The sequence below is a fragment of the Sorex araneus genome, chromosome 1, assembly GCF_027595985.1.
Source record: "Sorex araneus isolate mSorAra2 chromosome 1, mSorAra2.pri, whole genome shotgun sequence".
NCBI lineage: Eukaryota > Metazoa > Chordata > Mammalia > Eulipotyphla > Soricidae > Sorex > Sorex araneus.
Window position 1 is genome coordinate 185,117,752 of NC_073302.1, and position 23,433 is coordinate 185,141,184.

At 42.9% G+C, this 23,433-nt stretch overlaps 1 protein-coding gene across 12 annotated transcripts in view; it reads right to left on the reverse strand.

The window, feature by feature from the left end:
- Positions 1-23,433, reverse strand: part of PAM (peptidylglycine alpha-amidating monooxygenase) — a 297,725-nt gene that overhangs the window by 161,305 nt on the left and 112,987 nt on the right. For 9 of the 12 annotated variants that reach the window (XM_055143816.1, XM_055143866.1, XM_055143857.1 and 6 more), the window contains exons 2-3: positions 7,480-7,628; positions 6,206-6,326 (exon numbers count right to left, since the gene is read on the reverse strand). In XM_055143816.1, the coding sequence (XP_054999791.1) occupies positions 6,206-6,326; positions 7,480-7,556 (198 nt within the window). In that variant the 5' untranslated portion in view covers positions 7,557-7,628. Of the gene's footprint in view, positions 1-6,205; positions 6,327-7,479; positions 7,629-7,779; positions 7,920-16,096; positions 16,161-23,433 lie in introns of those variants that run through there. The other 3 variants (XM_055143822.1, XM_055143810.1, XM_055143847.1) reach the window with 3 other exon arrangements.

The following is a 23,433-nucleotide window of genomic DNA, read 5'->3' on the forward strand; positions in this document are numbered from 1 at the left end:
AAAACAAAAACTTTTAATAAGGGTACAGCAGCCTTTTAATGTCCTGGAGAACCACTCTTTCTCTCCTCTTTTGTCTCTATATTTCTTTCCATAAACATTATGTTGCTTCCTTTCACCCCTATACACTGAAGCTTCCAACAAAAGAGGTTTAGCAAACAATTTAATGCTTGCTGACATTTAAGAAAATCAGGAAAGAGGAACTCTATTGAGAAGATCTGAGGGAGGGAGTTCCAAGAGGTACTTATGCATCTCTCTAGCAATTATCAGCCAGTGGGCTAGTAGTTCAATGGAGAACCCAAGGATGTGGTGCTGTACGGCCCTGAAAATGAGCCAGGCTCACCCTGCTGGTATTCAGAGGCCTTACACAGGGGATGCTCAAGGGATGTAGTGGGGCTGAAAATCTCACTTGGGTCCCACAGAGTAGGCATAAATTGTACCACCCTATCCCATCTCCTTGGCCCCTGATGAAGCTTGTGAAAAAAAAGATGTAGAAGTATTTTCTTTATTCTGTTTTCCTCTCAATAACTAAATTCTTTCAGCACTACTTTAAAATGAGTGATAAAACTCAGAATCGTTCCATTTCCTGACACTCCCGGTGACTGCTATTTGTGCTAGGAACTCAGGGAAAGAATTCTTACAATTTCAGAGCCAAATTTGTGAATCTTCGAAAACAAATATGGAACGAGACAAGAATCTACAAGAGGTTCTGAAAGGGAAAAGATACCATTCTGTTGTTCTCAACCACCACAAAATAAGCGTGCAAAATCATTATATTAATTAATGACAATCTAACATTTCTGAATGAAAAGAAATCCAATAATTTTCATTTCAAGCTATCAGGCGCTAACTGAAGAGAAAGTACAGCAGCTAGGACAGCCCATCCCCCAAATCAAGTTATCAGATTCAGAAAAAAATTTAAACCTGCAAAATTTTTTATTTTACCAATTTACACTGTTAAATTCTTCAGCTATGATTGCAGAGAACTTAAGATGCACAAACAACAAATACATTGTTCTCTAAGCTTTGGATTTGAAAGGACTCATATTAGGGTAATTGTTTTAAATAAGATCAACACACTTATACAAAGTCCTCAGCAAAGTGAAGGAATCAGCCTAATTACCAACTAGTATAAAAATAAATTAGGATCCATATTGGGGAAACTATGTATAAGAACTTAGGGAAGAACATTGATTTCAACTGTTCCTTCCTTCTTTACTCATAAAATCTATTTTATTTTTATGTTTTGTTTTTAAGCTACAGCTGCAAGTACAAGGGTTATTCCCAGATTGGTGCTCAATGGTATTGACATTCCTGGCGTGGCTTGGGGGAGCCGGTGTGCGGAGGATGGAAGCCTGGTCTCCCAATGCAAAGCAGCAAAGCATGTGCGTTACTGCCTGGAGCTATCGTCTTACTTAAGTCATAAGGTACATTTTTAGGAACAGTGAAATCATGTAATTCACTGCAACTTGGGATCTCGTGTTAAATGAAGTGAGTCAGAAGAAGGAAGACAGAGATAACTAGTTCAAATTTCAAGTCTGAGAAGAGGAAAAAGTGAGCTCACCTTGATGATAAAAAGGATATTGTAATAGATCATAAGCTACTTTCCCCGACCTCCAGAACCAGGTCTAATGGGAATAAGGGTATTTTTGAGGGATGGTGGGGTGCAGTACACATAGCAACGCTCAGTAATCACTCATGGTGGGAACTGGGGACCATCTACAGTGTCAGGAATTAAACTGGGGTTGGTCACAGGCAAGGCAAGCATCTTAACACCTATACTATTTCTCCAGCCCCAAATGGGACATTTTTTTTCAAATGTTAATCATTATTTTATCTTTTTTCCCCTTGGTTTCTGATTTTTATTTATTCGTTTTTTTTTTACTGAATCTCAGTGAGAGGCAGTTACAATGTTGTTCATGATTGGGTTTCGGTCATAAAATGTTCCAACACCCATCCCTTCACCAGTGGACTTTTCCCGCCAATGATGTCCCCAGTTTCTCTCCTTCACCCAAATTGAAAAAGTATTTAACGATTCCTCTGAAGTATGCAGACAGTCTGGCAGAATAAAGCACAGCAGAGAGGTCTGACATGGTTGGATCAAAGCTAAACGTGTATTCCTCCTTCCCGATTCCGTGACTAGTTATAGTTCCGTGTTATCACTGTTGCTCTCCTCATCCCTGGCGCAAGTCTCCCCAACAACCTTCACTTTCTACAGGAAAAACTCACAACAGATTTGCTGATAGAGCATCCATTATTGCCCAATCATAAGGCTGATTTTATAATAACTCTGTTGAGATAAATTAATTTTTGAACTACCAGACCAATGAAGGAGAAAAGTGCAGCAGGGGATAAGTGGGAACAAACTTACAGGAAGGAAAGAATTGGACTCTTGATGATGAAATTAGTGTAGTAGATAAATTAGTGTAGTAGATACACATGTTTATCTTTAATGACCCAAAACTAAAACATAAAATAGCTACTTCCATTTTTAAAAAGATAGCTTTTAAATTTAAAAACAAATCTCTCAAATGAATATACATCTTTAACTGATTCTGGTCTGCTTAAATTACAAGTCCTGATTTCTCAATTTCTTCTTTCTTTAATTTTTCCTATTTTTCTCATCTTTGCCACTTAAAAATATATATTTTTTATGAAACCTGGGTTCCATCCTGATCACAGGAAAAAAAAAGAAGAAGAAAGAGGAAAGGAAAAACTAAAGTACAGCAGGCAGGGTGCTCGCACTGCACACAACCAATCAGGTTCCAACCCTCATGGTCCCCTGAGCCCCGCTAGGGAGTGATCTCTGAATGAAAGCCAGAAGTCCTGAGTACTGCTGAATGTGACCCCAAACCAAAAAAAACAAAACCCCTTTGGCTTTCTCCTGTGGAGAAGCCCATTCTCTCTGGAACATGCTTGTCTCATCCTCTCCCTTCCTACGTTTTTACTAAATTCCTTTAAATAAAAAACAGTTTGCTTCATTTAAAATATAAATGAATAAAACTTCATTTTTCCCTTTGTGTCTTTCCTTATTTTTTCAGATTTTCCTCATTCTTCTTTTTCTTATATGATTTCAAAAATATTCTGCTGTACATATTACTCTTAAGTTTTCCCTTAATTTTTGTTCTTAACTATTCTATTCCTTGAAATTTTAGGAGGATTCAGCTCTTCTTGTTCCCTTTCTTTCAACTTATATTTCCTCTAATCATTTTTTATTTTTCCCTCCCTCCCTCCCTCCCTCCCTCCCTCCCTCCCTCCCTCCCTCCCTCCCTCCTTCCCTCCTTCCTTCCTTCCTTCCTTCCTTCCTTCCTTCCTTCCTTCCTTCCTTCCTTCCTTCCTTCCTTCCTTCCTTCCTTCCATTTTTGGGCCACGCCCTGCAATTCTCAGGGCTCCCCCTGGCTCCGAGCTCAGGAATCCCTCCTGGCAGTGCTTAGAGAATCACGTGGGATGCCAAGGATGGAAGCTGGGCCCGTGCGTGCAAGGCAGAGGCTCTGGCCACTGGACTATCACTTGCGCCCTTCTTTCCAATTTTTTCCTTTTTCTTTAATTCCGTCCTCCTTTTTTAAGGAAGCTATACTAAGTTTAGATTCATTGCAGGTTTTTTTTTCAATAAAGAATTCTTTCTTCAACAAAAATACTCAGAGTACTGCAGCTCAGAGCCTTCTTCCTCAGGAAGAAGGGGGTCTAGGGGCAGCCTTCCCTTCCTAGGGATGCCCAGTTTAAAGTACAACTAACCACTCTCATCAAGTTGTCCCAGGTATCTAACGTTTGTCACCTAGGTCCAGTCAGTAAGGACTAGCCTGTGGTAAACAGAAGAAAAAATGGAAGGAACACTCAACAGTCAGCTCTGAGCTGGTCAGACAGCACAAAGGAATCACTTGCCCAGATAGGAGTTTCAGTTGCAAGTCAAAGGAAACTCAACATGTGCAAAACCCTAAAATAATAGAAAACTCTCTAAATGAACTATCTCCAGAACACTTATCCTTATCTCACTCCATTGTTTTCTGTCACTGTCACTGTCCTCCCGTTGTTCATCAATTTGCTTGAGTGGGCACCAGTAACGTCTCCATTGTGAGACTTGTTGTTACTGTTTTTGGCATATCGAATATATACCACAAGAAGCTTGCCAGGCTCTGCCGTGCTGGTGGGATACTCTCGGTAGCTTGCCGGGCTCTCCGAGAGGGGTGGAGGAATCGGACCCAGGTCGACCACGTGCAAGGCAAACACCCTACCACTGTGCTATCACTCCATTGCTTTCTACTGTATCAATTTTAGTCTAGACCTGATAGCCCTTGAGGATCCAGCAATCCTACGTTTACCACTAACAGGTGATAGAAAAGGAGAAATGTTCAAGTTCTATGTTTTGAGTGGGGTGCTGAGGGTCACACCTTCTTCTGAACCAATGGCAGGGACCAAGGGCTATATGTCAGCTCTGGATCGTGAATCACAACTCCTGGGAACCACTGTTCCGAGAGATGGTTCCAGATGCCCACTGTACGAGGCAGAGAGGGACAGTGACTAGCAGATGCCCACTGCATGAGGCAGAGAGGCAGGCGGCAAACAGATGCCCACTGCACGAGGCAGATGGCAGGCAACCAGCAGATGCCCGCTGCATATGGCAAGGGTGACTGCAGACGGTGCCAAACAATTCACTGTAATTTCACTTGGTACACGGACTTATTCTGATCATTATAAACTGTAATAAGAAGTGAGCATACTATTTCTTTTTATAGAAATGCAACTCCTCTATATTCTTTTAAGAATATCTGTCCTAATACAGTCAACCATTATTATCATTATTGTTAAATACATTAAATGTCTGATGGTAAAATAATAAGAAGAAAAACAAATTAGAATAACAATCCACAAGGAGACTATTTGAAAAACGATGGGATTCTTGCAGGAAAGCACTACTTAATGATCAATTAGTGAATTAAAAAATAAGAGTAGAAAGTGACTTGAAACAAATAGGGGTGGGGGCTGACAGGGAACAGGAGAGAGAAAGCAGAACCCGCTTTCTTCACAGGAGAGACCCTCTTTCTTGGCTCCGAATGCTAATCTTACTACACCTCTTCTGATGAAGTACAAAGCTTAGGAATTAATGGCAGGAGACTAACAACCTGAGCACTAGGAGTCACCAGCCAGCCCAGGATAGGTGTGAGTTGGTCTCAGTTATTAAACAACACTATAGCCAGCTTGGTTTCACACAGTCATTCAAACACACGAACGTGGATCCTTTGCAACCCCCCAAAGCCAGAGTATCTACTGAGTCTGTGCATTCCAGGGAAAGGCATTTTCCCTGGTAAGAAGGGTCCTTTCTCTTCTCTCAGAACTCAAGTAAAAAGGAAGAGAAATGGAAAACAGAATGTTATCTGCATCCGTGGCTCATCAGCCACCACAGCTGCACAAAAGCCAGGTCCCTGCAGCCCTTCAAAAGGAGAAGCCTCTGTCTTAATGACACCCATAAATCCCTCACCACCGGCTGCAAAGCCTAATTAATTCTGGCCTTTTTTATGCTTAATGAAACACCTCAGACACACGACAGTAGGTGGGTTTGAGCTGCTTGAAGAGAAAGTACTTACAAAAGGCCAAGTCCTAGAAATGCTTCTACTCAAAATTCTCTCTCTTTCTCTCCCTCTCTCTCTCTCACACACACATTTTTTATGATCTCTGCCATTATTTCTTCAAATTAGATCTAACAACCAAATTGGACAAAAGGAAATTCACAACCAACCACCTGTATGAACAATTTTCTTAAATATTTAGGTACAGGATGATTTTTTTTCAAATTCTTGGCAGTAAACATGCCTTGTTTTCCAATTTGTGGTGTGATCGAGAGTATTTCAGCCTGGCCATCTCTGACACACAGCTGCCTGGGATATTCCCCTGTATTAGAGCAGCTCTTCATATTTTATATACACATACTGCACCAGAGGCTATTATGCCGCTGAGAACTTCAAAGTGCAAAATTTCAAGGGCTGCTGTTAAAACATAAATAACAATAGGTGAAATACTGTTTTTAAGATTTGTAGCTGAAAGATATACCATGAAAGACATACTCTCCTTTGTAATATTTACTTTTTCTTACCCTATCTGCGGCGACTCTAAAGCAAATGCCCACTGTCAAAGAAATGCCCATGGCATAAGTGCATTTCCTTGCTTAACTGTGAGACTGTAAAGAAACAATGAGATCTAAAGTTCCTCTCACCTGTTTAGGTGTGATTCCAGGCATGCGGATGTCCAGTGCGAAGTCAGATGAATCAATAGGAATGACTGGCCTGGTGCTACCAAGACACTCATTGGAAAATGGTCTGGTAGTTTCTTTGAACCTGAACAACAACAAAGCAGAATTTCAACAATGTTAACCTGAGAAGAGAGAAGGATGTGTGTGTGTGTGGGGGGGGGGGGGGGTAGGGGTTAGGGGGCTGCTACTCTATGACCTTAAAGCTTTGATTTTGACCCAGTATTTTCCGTTCTAAAACTCGTGATGACTACCGGATGTTCTCATGCATACTCAGAGTTGCATTTTTTTCATTCCCGACCATAAACCCTACTAATAGCAGATAATCGGAGCAAGCGACCAGGCTGTTTGGTCACTCCAGAAAGCCTCCGTCCCCTTCCGTGTTTATTTCTAGCTAACGGCGCCGTGAACAGGGACGCTCTGAAAGGCGTTATTATGAGCTTGACAGTTTAGTAAGGGCAGAAATATCTCACCTATTACCCAGCTGGTTTTTTTTTTCTTTTTTTGAAACTCATGGGTACCCGTGTTCCTAGCCAGCCCCAACGCACCAGCCGGCAGCAGAGTCCAGGGAGTCGCGCGCGGGGTGGGGAGCCTCGCCGAGCCCTGCCGGCGCACCCTGCGCGCGGGGCCCGGGGGCTCGGGCACTGCCCCCCTGCCCGCCTCCCCCGCTCTCCCCGCCGGGCTGTCCTCGGGAGGGACAGCTCGGTCCTCTCGGGGGGCCGCGTGCGCGGGCGGCGCTCGGCGGGACAGAGACCCCCAGCGCGGAGCCGGCTTTCCGGCTGCTCCAGAAGTTGCGGTGAGCGCGCGGCCCGCGGCGCCTCCTTCCCGCAGGGCCCGGATCCCGGGGGGAGGCACCGGCCGGGGAGGAGCACCCACCCCCGGGCACCCACCCCGCCCGGCCGCTAGGCGCGAGCAGCCACCCGGCCCGGGCCCCCGGAGGGAGCAGCCCCAGTCCTGCCCGGAGGCGCGAGAACCCCCCTGCTCGGCCGGAGGAGGGAGCACCCCCCACCCGACCCGAAGGAGGGAGCACCCCGGCCCGGCCCGGAGGAGGGATCACCCCCACCCGACCCGAAGGAGGGAGCACCCCGGCCCGGAGGAGGGATCACCCCCACCCGACCCGAAGGAGGGAGCACCCCCGCCCGCCCGTAGGTGGGATCACCCCCAGCCCGGCCGGGAGGCGCGAGCACCCCCCGCCCGCCCGGAGGGGAGCACCCCCGCCCCGAGCGGCGCCCCACACTCACCGCGGGAGCAGGGCGCGCGGGCGCGCGGGCAGCAGCAGCAGCAGCAGCAGCAGCAGGGGCAGGCGCGGGCCGGCCATGTCCGCGGCGAGGGCTACTGCATGGCCGGGCGGTGTCCTGCGGCGGGCCGGGCGGCGCGGCTCATCGCGAACCTGCGGGGACAGGCGGCTGAGCGGCGCGGCGGGGTGGCAGGGTGTCGCGGCGGGCGCGCGGGGCGGGGGGGCCGCTGCGGCCAGAGCCGGCCCCCGCCCGCGCCCCCCCGCCCCGCCCCCCGCGTCACCGCCCGCGTCGCCGCCCCCGGACCTGGGCAGAGTCGCTCCCGCGGCCCCGGGCCCCGCCGGGCGCGCCCGCACGTGTCCGCCGCCGTCCCGGCGACACCGGCGCGTTCCGACAGGGACGCGGGCCCGGGACCCCGGCGGCACCGCCCAGCGCCCGCGCCCCGGTGAGCAGCGGCTCCCGCCAAGTTTGGGCGGACCGCGCGGCGCGGCGGGCACGGTGGCGAGGGCTCGTCTGGACCCCGCGTGTCCGCGACCCCCGGCCAGCGACAGCCGGCCCGCTCCCGACTCCCGAAAGGACCCCGCGCCCGGGGCTCGGACGCGCGCGCACTCGCGCGCCCCTTGGAGCGCATCGCCGGCCGCGCCGAGGTGCAGATGCGAGTTCTGGACAGGCGTGTTAAGATGGACCGGGGAGGACAGAAAAACAGTCTCCCAGGGAAAAGGACTCTCATCACTGATTGTTAACATGTGGCTCCGAGGGGACCTCCGCGGGCAGGTGAATCATAAGAGCAACAGTCACCAGGCTCAGAGGGAGAGGCGGCCAACAGTCTGTGGGTCTGAAGCGGCCATAGGAGGTCACACGATACCGAAGCTGATCTAAAAGCCCAAACCCGCGCCCTCAGAGGCTCAAGGAAAACAACTCTAAAAGCAGAAACTCCAGCCGAGCTGGTCACGCACGAAGCACTCCAGGGGCACACACAGGCATCACTGAAAATGTGCCCAGCCCAAGAGCGAGACCACCTCCCCAGCACCCAGGAACCACTGCCTTTACACCAACAATGACGTTTCTCAAACACTGATGATTGTTTGAGCTTCCCTTCGGTTTGCTGTTTAAGCTTTTCAACACAAAAGCCTTTCAGCTTTGTCCTAACCCTATGGGCAAGAGAGAGAATCCCAGTAGGGAAAAGCATTTCGCCTAAAGGCTACCTATTGCCTTTCTAAGCCACAAAGTGAGTGTGTCAAGGGATAATACTTAACGATGCCAAACGTTTCTTATTTAAAATATAGGTGAAGAAGGTGTTATATCTTATTATGTCCTGCAGAACAGGACTCAAGGACAGTTCTTCTTCCAGTTAACAAGGAGATACTTTTTAACTTGAAAACAAATTTCACATTAAAATTCTCCAAGAGAAGCCTTCCTGTACTACTTATGTCCGTAAGTACTAGCTTTTGAGGGGACAAAAGGTTCACTTATCTCTTTGATAGATTTTATCACCTTTGCTGTCCCTAAATATTCCACTGGGGGCGGGGAAAGAAAGGTGTGGGGGGGAGGATAATCAAAGTTGTGGATGATATCACAGATCTGGAAGCAAAGTTGATCTATGGACTGTGAAAAGAACAGACGTCTTCTAGATATGAAAAAGGTCTTCTAGATATGAAAAATGTCTTCTAGATATGATGCTTCATAGATATTAGGCCTTGTAAGCTGAAGACAAAGCAAAAACCAATGCATGAAAAAAAATCATTTCTAACCCTTTTAAATGCCTTTTCACAATTCTAGGTCATTGTGGAATGCACAATATTCAAACACTGGCAGTTTTATTGTGGATTTTGAAAATTAGACATCTATTTTCCTAAGAAAATTCATCTACCCTTCTACAGATAAGTGCCTGAATTTCATATTCTATATCAAATCCATCATTGTATGCTGGAATTTTTATAAAATAAAACGAGAAGAAAATACTGTCTGTCGAGGGAGATGAGTATCTGTCGTAATATAAAGCACACTTAGAATGGACTATGCCCTTAAGTATTCTCTGAAAAAACTAAGGGGATTTTGAGGAAAGGAAGATCATTTCAATCTTCAAGAGAAAAGTAAGAAAAAAAAGGAGTTCAAGTAGTACAAAGTTGTTCATAGGGCTGGGCCTAGAATGGGTCATGAGGATGCGTATTCAGGCAGGTGGGGGGATGGGGAGAGTGCAGGAGGGAGTAGAAAAGGTGTTTGAAAGTCATAGGGCCACAAACACAGCACAGCAGGAACCCACTTCCATCTCCAGCACCACATAAGGTATTCTCAGAGCAATAAGCCTCGGGGCCTTTAAGGGGCAAAACCAAACAAGGGCACACATATATGTAGAAAAATATTTACTAACCTTGCTCACCATAACAAATAAAAGACTTGTTCAAAATATTTTTTGACTCCTAATTTTGACTCCAAATTTTGAATGCACCTCATTCCTTTACAAATAGACCAGAGAAGGAGTCTGAAAGCTGCAGGGGCTGAGAAGGATGCTGTGTGCATCCAGCCAGCCCTGCCCTGTGAGGTCTGTGGGACACAGGTGCCTGAACAGCACAGAATAGGTAGATCTATTTTTATAAGAAAGGTCTACACATTTTTTGTCTCTGGATAATTGTTTAAAAATCGCTTGATTATAAACTTACGGAAATTACTGCAAGTAGAATACCAAGAACCCTCATTCTAACATTAGAGACTGAAGTGCTAACCTGATGCTTCATCAGTCCCGGATACATACTTTCATGTATGTATTGCCACATAACCACATTACTGCCACAGACACTGGCGTATTAATATTCTCTAATTCTTATCTGCACTTTAATCCTAACATCTCCAAGTTTTTCCAGTTGTTCCAATTATGTCTTGTGGTGAAACCCTGGCACTCAGGATCAGGCGAAGTATGCGAAGCTGTGTGAAAATGTCATGCCTTATATCTCCTTCACCCCAGAACACTATCTCAGTGTCCTTTATGACCTGGATTCTATGGGAGATGAAGGGCCAGTTTCTTTGCTCAGTGGCTCTCAATAACGTTTTATGTTTCATTAGGACTAGATTGAGGTTATGTATGTTGGCAAAATAGCACAAACTGATGTTTCTGTTTCGTGTGTGTGTGTGTGTGTGTGGTTTTGTTTTGTTTATGGACAATACTTCTGTGCTCAGGGCTTACTCCTGATTCTGTGCTTAGGGATCACCCCTGCTTGTTCTTGGGGAACCATATGCAGTGGATCACACCCCAGGGTTAGCCATGAGTAAGGCAAGCACTTCCCCTCTGCATTGCATCTCTCCGACCCCAAATGGTGCCTTCTTGTCACAATCTGTAATAATGACTCACTGCCACAACCAAATCAACCAGTCGTTGACAAACTCTAAACACTGTCTTGTATCATTTTCTGTACATCAGGCAAAAGCATAGAATAAGTGGGCAATTCTCTCATGAAGTTGCATTTTTATGTATGAGGCTGCAATTGAGATGTTGGCAAGGGCTGTTTTCATCTGGAAGCATGATGGGGTTGGAATTGTGTTTCAAAGCGGTTCTCTCAAGGTAGTGTTGACTGTGCTCGAGAGTCCCCACATATGCCATCTGGCTTCCTCCGGAGCAGACAATGCCTTTTTGGACTTAGCATCCAAAGTCACATTCCATCGTTTTGTTAACAGGATTATCAACGGCACAATCAGCCTCACTCCTTGCGGACAAAGAGCAGCTGAGAGACTGAATTCCAAGATGAGGGAAGACTCATCTCAGAAGCTAAGAGCCACAGTATTCAATAGGTGGAACAAAGTTTTTATTTCTTCTTCTTGATGATCATTTGATTATGTTGCTACCTTCCAGGTTTTTCCACTGTAAATTACTGTTTTTCCCTTTGTAATTAATATCTCTAAAGTAGAGAGGTTAATTTTGACTTTATAAATATCCCATCTCTCATCAAACTTTCATTTTATGCGTTTATTTATTGCACCACTATAGAGTCATGGTTTCCAGTTTTATTCACTGCTACTGGATATTTACTTGACTATGATGCTCACATTCTCTGTGATGGCCCCTTCAAGTTGATTTCTGCATCATATTGCCGCATATGCCACCCCCTTGCAACACTTTCTTCTTGCTTATCTCTCTCTCCCATCTGGACTCAAAACTGTGCAAGCTGTTTTTTTTGTATTCTTTCTCACCTGGTCTTTGCAGAAATGCCACACAAATGGCCACATACATCCACAGCTGTCTCCCTACTCTGATGCCCAGGCCAACCGAACAACTCCACCAGCTGTTGTCCTCTAACCCCCACACGTGTAGCATGTATCATACTACATCATACCCTCTAAATGCCTGCCCTCCTCTGCCCCATAGAATAAATGCCATTTGGAATAAATTATTTTAGAAGATAAAAGACAGATATTACTTTTTCAATAGCTCTAGAACAACAGACCCACATATCTAAAAATCTGAAGTGCTATAACACAATTATATTTGCAATGACTTTCCATAAATAAAAAAAATGGGGGGTGGGACTTTCTCTTTGCATTTATTTAATTTTTGAAATCTTTTACTTTTCACAGTTTACATTACTTCTGTAATCAGAAGGAAATAATGGTCCAGACATGGAAAAAATTTTATTGAATGTGTTTCTTCTGATTCCAATTTGTGTGTTAATTTCTGTTTCTGGCAGGCAGATGGGGTTTTCCTGGGAGAAGAAGCGGTGGTAATGTAAGTTAGGTGTAAGTTAGGAAAAAGAGTTTGCAACCTAAACCATCTAGAATGCATGGAGGCTTTATGGACACAAAAAATCCATCTCAAGAGCCAGGAAAATCACTGAGATGCAGAATTCCAGGCCTGATCCATGGAGACCTCCTGAGAGAGATGATTGGTACCTCTGAAAGGAGAGAGGTTCCATCACTGGAACAAAGGCCACACAAACATTATCCAAAAAAGACAAGACTCAACTACTGATAACATTGTAAATCATGGTATTTTTACAATAAAATGTTTTATAAAATTTTAATTAAAAAATTTTAAACAAAAATAGGAAATATGATAGAAAAGGGAGAGAGACACACACATCCCTAAAATAAAAAAATCCCAAGTTGGAATCCAGGTAGTTCCAGAATGCAATGACACTATTTTTTTTTAAATATTTTAATACTTTGGACATTTGTTTTGCTTTGTCTTAGCTGTCTTTAGTTTCCATAACTCTGCAAGATACTTCATTTATGTGTTTATAATTCTCCAGGTTTATAACAACCTGATCTGATTTATGTAGCAGCATGTAAAATATTTTAAGAAAAAAATCCTACAAAAAGGAAAAAAAAAACAAAAAAAATACCACCAACTGCTCCAAGCTCTCCCCATTGGCAATCAACTAGCAATAGGCTGGTGGGTGGTGGGTTGGAAGCGAGAAAGGGGCAGTTTAGGAAAACTGTATAAAAACTAACTTGGCCAAAGAAGATATCCCCGTGTGCTGCCTGCATCTTCCGGCCTGAGCTATGGGCGTTCATTCTTTAACGCTCATTTCCCCATCCTGGGAGAAGGCCTGAGAGAAGCCCATGTTCTTTCTTGAATCTGTGTCTAACTCCACCTCTCTTCTTCCCTCCCTTTGCTCCCCCAATAAGCTTGATTTACTTCCCCATTCCTGGAAAGAGCAATTCCTCGCTCCAGCCTCAGTCCGTGGCTCCCTAAGAGTTCAGGCATCAGGGATCATCACCCAGGCCATGCAGAACAAGTGGACTCCAGGCACAGCTCAATGGCTGCCTCCTGGGGCTGGAGGGATATGAATGGCTCCATCTTAGACTCATCAGTTCTAGATTGCCCGGGCACTTCCTTGGGTGACCGAGGGGGTAGATAGAGAAGGTGGTAGATTCCCTCTGGAGGCTTCTGCCTTTCTCCTCCCCACTTCACATCAGACCCCCTGAGAGCCTGGCTACTCTGCTGGGGAGAGTTCAGTCTACCACTGACAGCAATTTTCATCAGAATAAAAGGGGATTTTGAAATAGGAACATTTCTTCTGCAGCTGCTGGGCAAAGATTTTAGAAACTAAATCTTACGAGTTGTGTCACTGTAATTCAGGTTTTCTCAAAATCAGCATGAGAAGCACTTTGAACTAAATATTCTTATTGTTATAGATAACTGTCCTATACAACCTAAAACATTTTGTAACATCTCTGAACCCTACCCACTAGTGACAACTTAGTATGTCTCACACACTGCCAAATGTCTCCTGGAAGTGAAAAATCTCCCTGGTTAAGAACGAGTCCCTGCTCCCTGCCCAGACGAGACCCCGAGCGGCCGCCCACGAAAGGCTCCTCCGCTCCTGAACTGCCATGATCCCAGAGACACAAAAACCAATCTCGGAACCCAGCAGCTTCTGGAAGGAATCCCTCTGGACTTAATTACTAAAATACCAGAAATCCATCATATGCTCTTCATTATCAACAGAAAACAAATTATCTAATGACGCCTTTTCGGCAGGTCTGATTGTGGGGGGAAAATTCTAAATAATAATAGTGGGTCTTCCATCAGAAAACTGAATGTAATAAAAGTAAAGAGAGAGTAAAATGTAAATCACCTGCCACAATGGCAGGGTGGGGTGTGGAATGAGGGGTATACTAGGGTTCTTGGTGGTGGAACATGTGCACTGGTGAAGGGATGGGTGTTTGATCATTGTATGACTGAGACTTAAACCCGAAAGCTTTGTAACTGTTCACAGTGATTCAATAAAATTTAACAATAAAAGAAAGAACAAGAGTCCCAATATAGTTCATTAAGTAAAACTAATGTGTAAACTATATATGACTCCAAATACATATAAAAAGGCATAAATTGCTTTTTAAAAGTTTGCAAACATAAAACTTTGAAAGCGCAGAGAGTAATAATTATAACAGCAAGTATCATTTATTGACTTAAACACCAGGCATTGACTTAATTTATATCATCTCACTGACTTATTAAGATTTTGAGATATAGGCTATTATTTCTACTTTATAAATGAGGGCATCTAACATTTAGAAAAGGCAATTAGTTTTCTCTGGCTACACGCTAGTAGAGTCAGGATTTAAATTCTGATTTTAAGGCTCCAGAATCTAGTCTATTAAATATTCAGCACAATATATGTCCTTCTATTTCACTGGGAATATTTTCTTCAAACACACTAAGGCAAATCTTCTGAATATCATATTTTGTTTAAAAAATAATCAATGATTATTGAGCTGTTACTACATACCAGGCACGATGCAATATTAGCACAGTACATAGATAATCTCTCATCTGAATCCTCACAGCAGAATTATGAAAATTATAACACAATGATTCTCAATTTATTGAAGTAGGAACTAGTCACAGAGAACTGGCAATTTTCCTAGAGCACAGAGCCAGGATATAAAGAGATATAACAGGCACCATATTTGAAGTCCTTAGCTACACAGCTCTAACTGTAACTTCAGCTTTGTCCTTTTTTAAATCCACATATTAGGAGGCATTAGCATTTCAACCTCACAAACATTCCTCCATTTAACTAGTGCCAAAAAAAAAATGAGAAAACAACAATTTGAATAAGTCTGACCATGCCCAAATCTGATGGAAAAGTAGCTTTTGGTGTGCAAAAATTTTCTCCAGTGCTTCTGAATTTGAATTCACAGTAAACATTTCGAAGTAAAAATATTCCAGAAAAAACACAGGTCCCAAGGAAAGGCCGTAACCCTGGCCTCTGTGGCACATGTACCCACAATTAACAATGAATGGGGCCGGCAGAGTCCTGCCCGCTTCCCCTCGCTGGCTGGCAGAGCGCAGTGATGCCCTCCCACTCTCCAACCCGGACACACTGTGAACTGGCCTACAGGGCAGCTCAGCCTGGAGCCGAGGTTGTTGTTATCTCCCTATTCCATTTTATTTTCCTTTTCTTTTTTTTTTCTAACACATGACCAGCTTTTCTCGTTAACATTGCCAGCTGTGCCCTGAAGCCATTTCATCTCTGAGACACCCTTGCTTTACGGAGGCAGGGAAACCTCGCCCTCTACAAGGAGAGCTGGCCATACTTAGCTATGCCAACTGACTGCTTCTGTTCATTTGTTTTGTTTTGTTTTCACTTGCTTGCTTTTATGTTTGTTTCTTTGTTGGGTCACACCCAGTGATGCTTTCGGGTAGCTCCTGGCTCTGCACTCAGGACATTCCAGATGTGCTTGGTGTAGCAGGTGGGATGTTGGAGATGGAACCCAGGTCACCACTTGCCAGGCAAATGCCCTATTTTCACTCTGGTCCCTGTTTATCTGTCTACACACTCTTCCTCAGTCAGCCACCACCCCGAAAAAGCATTTTCTGCAGGTGGGTTTCAACAGAGCGCATCTCTTCTTCCATGCAGTCTATCTGAAGTATCCTCTCCTGCTGGGCCCAGGCCCTATCGCATCATAAAGACAAATAACTCCCAGAGTTTCCAGTGAACACAGGATTCGTCTGCAATGAGAATTTGCCCAGAGCAACACGTTTTGCTTGTTTCCCTGAAGAGGACTACATGACCTTTAGATATGTCCATTAGTTACCTAATACCTCTGTCCTAGAAATACTACCATGGGGGTGGGGGGAAAGATCAAAAGGCCGGAGAGAAAGTACGGCAGGTAGGGTGCTCACCTTACATTCAACTGACCCAGGTTCAATCCTTGGCACTGCATATGGTCCCTGATTCCTGAGTGCTGAATAAGAGCGACACACACACTGCAGGGTGTGACAAAAAGTAAATATCAACAGACATTAATCTGAATTACTTTTTTCTTTTAGTTTCAACTACTACAAATATTTCTTAAGAAACTCTGTACCTACATTCTGTGTTGGCATATTTTAATGAAAGATAAAACCACTCCTGATGTTGTAATGTTTACTCTCTGAGGACTATTTGATATGCCAAAAACAGTAACAACAAGTCTCACAATGGTGAGACTGGTGCCCGCTGGAGCAAACTGATGAACAACAGGATGACAGGGACAGTGACAGGGACAGTGTTGGGAAGTTCTCCCTCAAGAGATCAGTGAACTGCCCAGGAAAGCACTGACCACTGCTGAGAGCATCAAAGAGGGAGCAAGGCTCCTCTGTATGCTGCGCATCTGCCCACCCGCCGTTTCATTTATTTATGGGTACAGAACATCACACAGATTTGAGTTTTAGAGAAAGGGCAGAGAGTGCCTTCGGAGCTCTCCTGTTTCTCCTATATAGGATCTGCAAACAGACTGCCTGGCTCCCACTGAGGCATTCAGGAATCTGAGAGTCCTTAGTGGCTCCTGTCCTAAGGAGATGAGGATGACGGCTACCTCCTTAATGTGCCACTTCAGAAATCATCAGATCTCAGCCAAGGTCCTGAGGAGTGACTTGGAAACAGATACCCAAGACTTAGATTTCAAGTGTTTGATTTGATTTTTTTTAAAGTAAAGTACTTTACATTTCCTTCCAAATGCTTCCCTCTTTGGTCATTGTACTACATTTTCTTCCTTTAATAAGAAGAAGATTGTATAGAAACGGGAGGGAGGGAGGTACCACATTTGAAGGCAACTCTTTAGCACAGGTGCTGGCTTGAGCACCTGATGAAATCAGAGTCGGGCCTGGGGCCAGAGAGAACATACACCAGGTAACTTGCTCGCCTTGCACTCACCCACCCGGGCCCCACCCCAGACACCCCATATGGATCCTCAGGAACCACCAGGAGTTACTCCTGAGTACAGAGCGAGGAATAATCCCTGAGCACCGCCGAGAGGGATGTCCCCAAACCTACCTCATACCCCCAAAAGTGAGGACCTACTTCTCTGTCTTTCTGGCAGTGATACACAAGAAATGTTCTTATGAGTATATATATATATGTATGTATATATATATACACACACATATATATGTATATATATTAAACATATATATATTCTGTTTAAGTTTCTATACTCTTAGACACTGCTATTTCCCAAAGCATTTTGATATATGATCCCACTGACTTCACAGGAGCTATTAGGATATGCAGTTACAAAGTCTATTTCCTTTATTTTTAAAAAAAACCTACAGAAAATGTCAAAATTTTCACTAAAAAAACTATACTAATTATGTCTCTTGCTTCTTGTGCTTCTCAGAAAGTCTTATAAATCTACAAATTATTCCCATGTTTTCATTTCAAATAGCCAAACCCTTACATAAAAATGTTTATGAACAAACATACCCATTTCTATTGTAAAATTTTTAGCATCCATTTCTGTAAGCCTCTTTGCTGTTTAATGACTGTACTTGAAGTTGAATCTATAGCTAAATAAAACTATTATATAATTGAAAAAACCTTTGGGAATTTTCCTTAAAGATCATGAAAGAATATCAAAACATTCTTTCATTTATATAATTTTGCTCAATTGAGTTTACAGTAGTCTAGAGGAATTTTATAAATATACAATACACACTGCCCCTCAATCCATCTCAACCATATAATTTGAAAGTCATTAAAAAATCTAGCAGAGTTGCTTAAAAAACATTTTAATATCTTATTTTCTGGCACAGAAGCTACAATAAGCTTTAGCTTAATCATCGGGGTAACATTTGAATTTTAAATTTGCCATATATCATTGAAAGAGTAATGTACTAAAGGAGTTCCTATCCAGATAGTTTAATTTCTAGTGTACAGTAGTAATAGTTCTCTTTGATCTGTGCTCCCAAATGCCTCATGAGCTATCGACAAAGATATTCATCATTTCTTCACAGTTCAGAAGGATTAAAGCATCTTATGTTTGCTAGAACTCTTTGACACTGGTGCACAAACAGGTAGAGAAACTGTTTCACTGCTGCTACAGATTCTTGCTGTCCTTGCTTTCAGAAAAGTAGTTTACTTGAACAAGGTGCTTACAGACAGATTTGCCCTTCTCCTATTCTCAGTCTCTTTCTAAGCCTTCCCAGAGTAATTGGCATTACACTCTGGAACTGAAAATGAGAGTTGAAAAAGTGGAGCCCCATGGCACCGTGGCCTGAGAGAAGCCACCAAGTAAAGCTTGAGCACCCCAGGAAGAGTGACTGGCATGAGAGTTCTTCCACGTAGCTATCTCTTGCTATCATTGAAGTTAAATAACCTAACTTAAGCTTTAGTGTGAATCAAAGTTGATTTTGTTTTGATTTGCTTTTGAGCCATACCCATGATTCTCAGGGCTTACTCCTGCCTCGGTGCTTCAGTGATCACCCCTGGCAGGGCTCTGGGGATCTTTTGGGGTGCTGGAAATTAAATCCAGGTCAGTTGATGAAAGGCAAGTGCCCTACTTGCTATACTATCTCTCTAGCCCAAAAGCTAAATCTTTGAGTCACAGAAAATGTGAAATCACTTTCTCATTTTGGCCAATTTTAGCCAAAATAGAAGGCCTATAAATTGATATGACATGGAGGTTTATGTCCCATTCTTAAAATATGAAAAAAGAAACTTTAAAATCACATTTCATGGACCTATATTAATGATACTCTTAATAAGTAAAATCATATGTAACAAATATTGAGTGCTATGTGCTGGTAGTATCTTAAATACCGCTAGCATGCTATTTTATTATTTATTTTTAATCATCACAATAGTTTCTGTCTACCTTGTAGCATTAGCCTGATTTAAGTATAAGAAAAAAACATGAAGGTGAGATGTTTGAGCCTTGAGTCAATTTCAAAGGCAAGCCCTGCTTCTGGTATTTGTTTATTATGAAACTCCAGAAAGGCTAAATATGCTATTACTGATTCAAAAATACTTTTAAAAAATTTAATTAATTTACATTTTGGCCACACTTGGCAATGCTCAGGGTTTATTCCTGGCTCTGCACTCAGGGATCACTCCCAGTTGGACTCAGGGGACCCTGTGTATTACCAAGGACCCAATCCAGGTCAGCTGCATGCAAGGTAAGCACCCTACTATCCCGCAGGCCCTCAGGAATAGTTTTAAATGAGTCTGTGTTTTATTCCTCTTATAGCCTAGTTCTTCCTCTCAGAGAACCTGGCAAGGTACTGAGAGCATCCTGCCCACACGGCAGAGCCTGACAAGCTCTCTGTGGTGTATTCGACATGCCAAATACAGTAACAGTGATGGGTCTCATTCCCCTGACCCTGAAAGAGCCTCCAATGAGGCACCACTGGGAAGAATGAGTAAAGAGAGGCTGCTAAAATCTCAGGGCTAGGATGAATGGAGACATTACTGGTGCCTGCTCGAGCAAATCGATGATCAATGGGATGCAGTGATACAGTGATACAGTGATGTTTTATACCACACACTCTTAAGGAGAAACAACAGCACACACAACCATGACATATGACCTTTGTTTCACAGCATATGTTTTGTCCCTGCCATAGACTCCAGGCTCTATCCTTCTAGTAGAATCTAAGTCGGCAGGAAGGATGGTCTGGCATCAACTGAAGAGCATAAACTTGTACTTAAAAGCAGTATTTGGACTTGCATGATGGTAAATCCCAACTTACAGATTCATTCCTGAACTAGTACAAAGAGCAGGCCTTGAGAAACACACAAAAAGCAACAGCAAGAAACCAAATAACCTGAGCATATTCTGAAATACTCAAGACCCAGAAACCTAAATTCTTATTAGAGTAATAGGCTCAGGTTTATCCACAGATCCAATTTTCCTTTCCAAGTTTTATTTTATTAAAGCACCATGAATTACAAAGCGGTTCATAGTTGGGCTTTGGGGACCACACCTGGTGCTACTCAGGGATTAGTTTTTGCTCTGAGCTTGGGGATCACTCCAAGTGGTGCATGGGGAACCCCTATGTGGTGCAAGGGATAAAGCTAGGGACAGCCGAATGCAAAGCAGGTCCCTTAACTTCAGTACTAGCTCGCAGGCCCTTGTTTCTTATTCAGGAAACTTTCTAATTACCGTTTTGTCATAAAATACACCAAATCTACTTGCAAAATGAGAAGTCAACGTCTTTTATCAAATGTTTATTTTAAACAAAAGTGAATTATAAAAAATAAATTAAGCAGTATTAATTTGCCTACAAGAGAATAAAACTATGATAAAAGTTTCCTTTCATTTTGATATTTAAATCACTATTGTTATTACTTTGTAATGAGATAAAGGTTCATTAAGGCAGCCTTTGTTATGTAAAAACAAAATACCCCAGAGAGGAAATTCATTATTGAGTGACAATTATCCTCCAAGGATACAGCAAATGAGATATCATTAAAATATTTAAGTTTAATTATACAATGTGTTCCAATACATCATCAAGGTACATACGCATGCAACCTAAGTATTTTACCCACTTGTGAAAACGGTATTCTCTTTCTAAGGAAAAAGAAAGTCAACACTAATTAAATGATAAAAAACTTCTAATTGGGGAATAATTGCAACTTTCATGCGTATAAAAATTGATGAGGGCATCTGAATGCTGAGCAGAGTTCCCTCAGACCCACACTCCTACTCTCCAAACCAATCCAACCAGTATGTTGTTTAGCTTCTGGCTTCTCAGAATGGAACTTGTTGATTTGAGTTTCGCATACCCTCATTTATCACAAAATAAATTTAATTCTGAGACTTAAATTAGTAAATGGCTACATTGCTCTTCTTCTACCCTGATACATCTTTGCTCCCTGTTCTTCATATCAAAACTTCTCAAGACTGATTTTCACAGGGCAATGAGTCTACAATAAGAAAAACTCCCTCTGTTTCCCATGTGATGGGGAAGGTCACAGTAGGCAAGTCATGAGAACTTGGCCCCCAGTGGCCATGAGACTGATTTATCCAATGCAAGGGCACAGAAGTCAGGGTGAAGTTTTCCATGTCTATATGTTCATTGCAGCACTGTTCACAGTAGCCAAAATCTGGAAACAACCCAAGTGCCATAGAACAGATGACTGGTTAAAGAAACTGGTACATCTACACAATGGAAGACTATGCAGCTGTTAGGAGAAATGAAGTCATGAAATTTGCTTATAAACGGACAGACATGGAAAGTATCATGCTAAGTGAAATGAGTCAGAAAGAGAGGGACAGACATTGAAGGACTGCATTCATTTGTGGAGTATAGAATAACATCACATGAGGCTGACACCCAAGGACAGTAGATACAAGGGCCAGGAGGATTGCCTCATGGCTGGAAGACTGCTTCATGAGCGGAGGGAAGAAGACAGATAGAATAGAGAAGGGATCACTAAGAAAATGACGGCTGAAGGAATCAATCAGGATGGGAGATGCGTGCCGAAAGTAGATAATGGACCAAACATGATGACCTCTCAGTGTCTGTGTTGCAAGCCATAATGCCCAAAAATAGAGAGAGTATGTGGAATATTGTCTGCCATAGAGGCAGGGGGAGGGTGGGAAAGGGGGGGTTATACTGGGGATATTGGTGGTGTGTATTGTGCACTGGTGGAGGGATGGGTGTTTGATCATTGTGAGATTGTAACGCAAACATGAAAGCTCGTAACTATCTCATGGTGATTCAATAAAATAAAAGAAAAGTTTTCCATGTCATGGGAAGTATCACTCACTACAATCTTCCTTGTCTCCCTTCCTTCTGAGTCACCTTCAGACAGACCACCCACCCTGTCTACTCACTGGCGTGTGTCTCTCAGAAGGCTGCTCCTTACCCTGAATCCAGACACAGCTTGAGAAGAAAGAAAACAAGAGAAGGCAAGTCAACCCCTCTCCCCAGTCCATTACAGAAATTTGAATTTGAAATTACTCACGTTTCCATGGAAAAAGAATGTTCACACAGAAGAACCAATACATCTAGAAAGCGTACTTCCTAACTCCCCCGCAAGGTGGGGGATCATGAAGAAATTCCCACTCCAGCTCCTACCCACTGGCTCTCTCCCCTGGCCTCATACTTCCAGTTAGAAAAAGCCTTTTTATAAACCCTGTGAGACTGGAGCTCTATGCACAACTGGAGCTCCAACAGTCACAAACTAAAGAAATGTTATGCAAGTGCATGGAATCAGGGATCAAAAGTTCTTAACGTATAAGAAATATTCTTCTATTTCTGTAAATATATATTTCCGGAGTCTCACAGTGAAGTCTGAAAAAGAAACATGTCCAATTAGGACACATATCAAGATGAACAAACAGAAAATTTATATTAGAATCACTCTGACATCAAGTATTTAATAGTGCAGTTAAAAGCCAAGAAGTCCTATGATCCTAGAGAGAAAAAAAGCTGTCCATCCCATCGCCCAACCACAAGTTCTATTCCTGCAACTTTCACCCTTTCAGCAGAGAATTCTGCCTCTAACCTTCATTTTCCCAAATGTGTTTATGTTCTGACTTATAGACTCATTATTCCATTCATTCTCTATTGACTTCTTGACTTGGAAGGTTTTTCATACCTACTTCCCATCCCACTAGTTTTCTAATAGATTTATATCACAGTTCTTAGTTAAATCAATATTAAGCTATTAAAGCTACATAAATATTGTTCTTCACTTAACCAACTAAGTGTCCTATGATTGCTGTTTCTTGCTTATCTTTTAATTTTCCCTGGAGTTCAGGAACTGTAACATCAAGTTTCTGAAGCAAATTTGGAATATCATTCATTTATTTTTATTTTAGCTTCACCCTTCATTTGTTTGGCTTGACGCAGGATGATAAGGTGGTAATCACTTCATCTACAAATTTCAATTTTTATATAATTCTGTTGTTCAGAATTCAGCTGTCACACTTATGATTTGTGAACTCCTGTGTGTGTGTGTGTGTGTCCCCAGGTGGCAGCTATGCCCAATGTCTTTCTTTGTATCTGTCTGACTCACTATTTGTGCCCTCCTGAAATTCTTCCTCCTGCACCAGAATCTATCTGCCTCTAGCTCTGAACTTTCACTGTTGTGCACTACTGAGTTATTTTTCTCATTCAATTTCCTGTGAATTTCTCATTCATTTTGCTAGGTGATTTTAATCTAAAGCTTCCTGTATGACTCTATTGATAATTTTTCTTACCTTTTTAATAATTTCCCAATTTACTATTTATGAGTCCCATACTTGGAC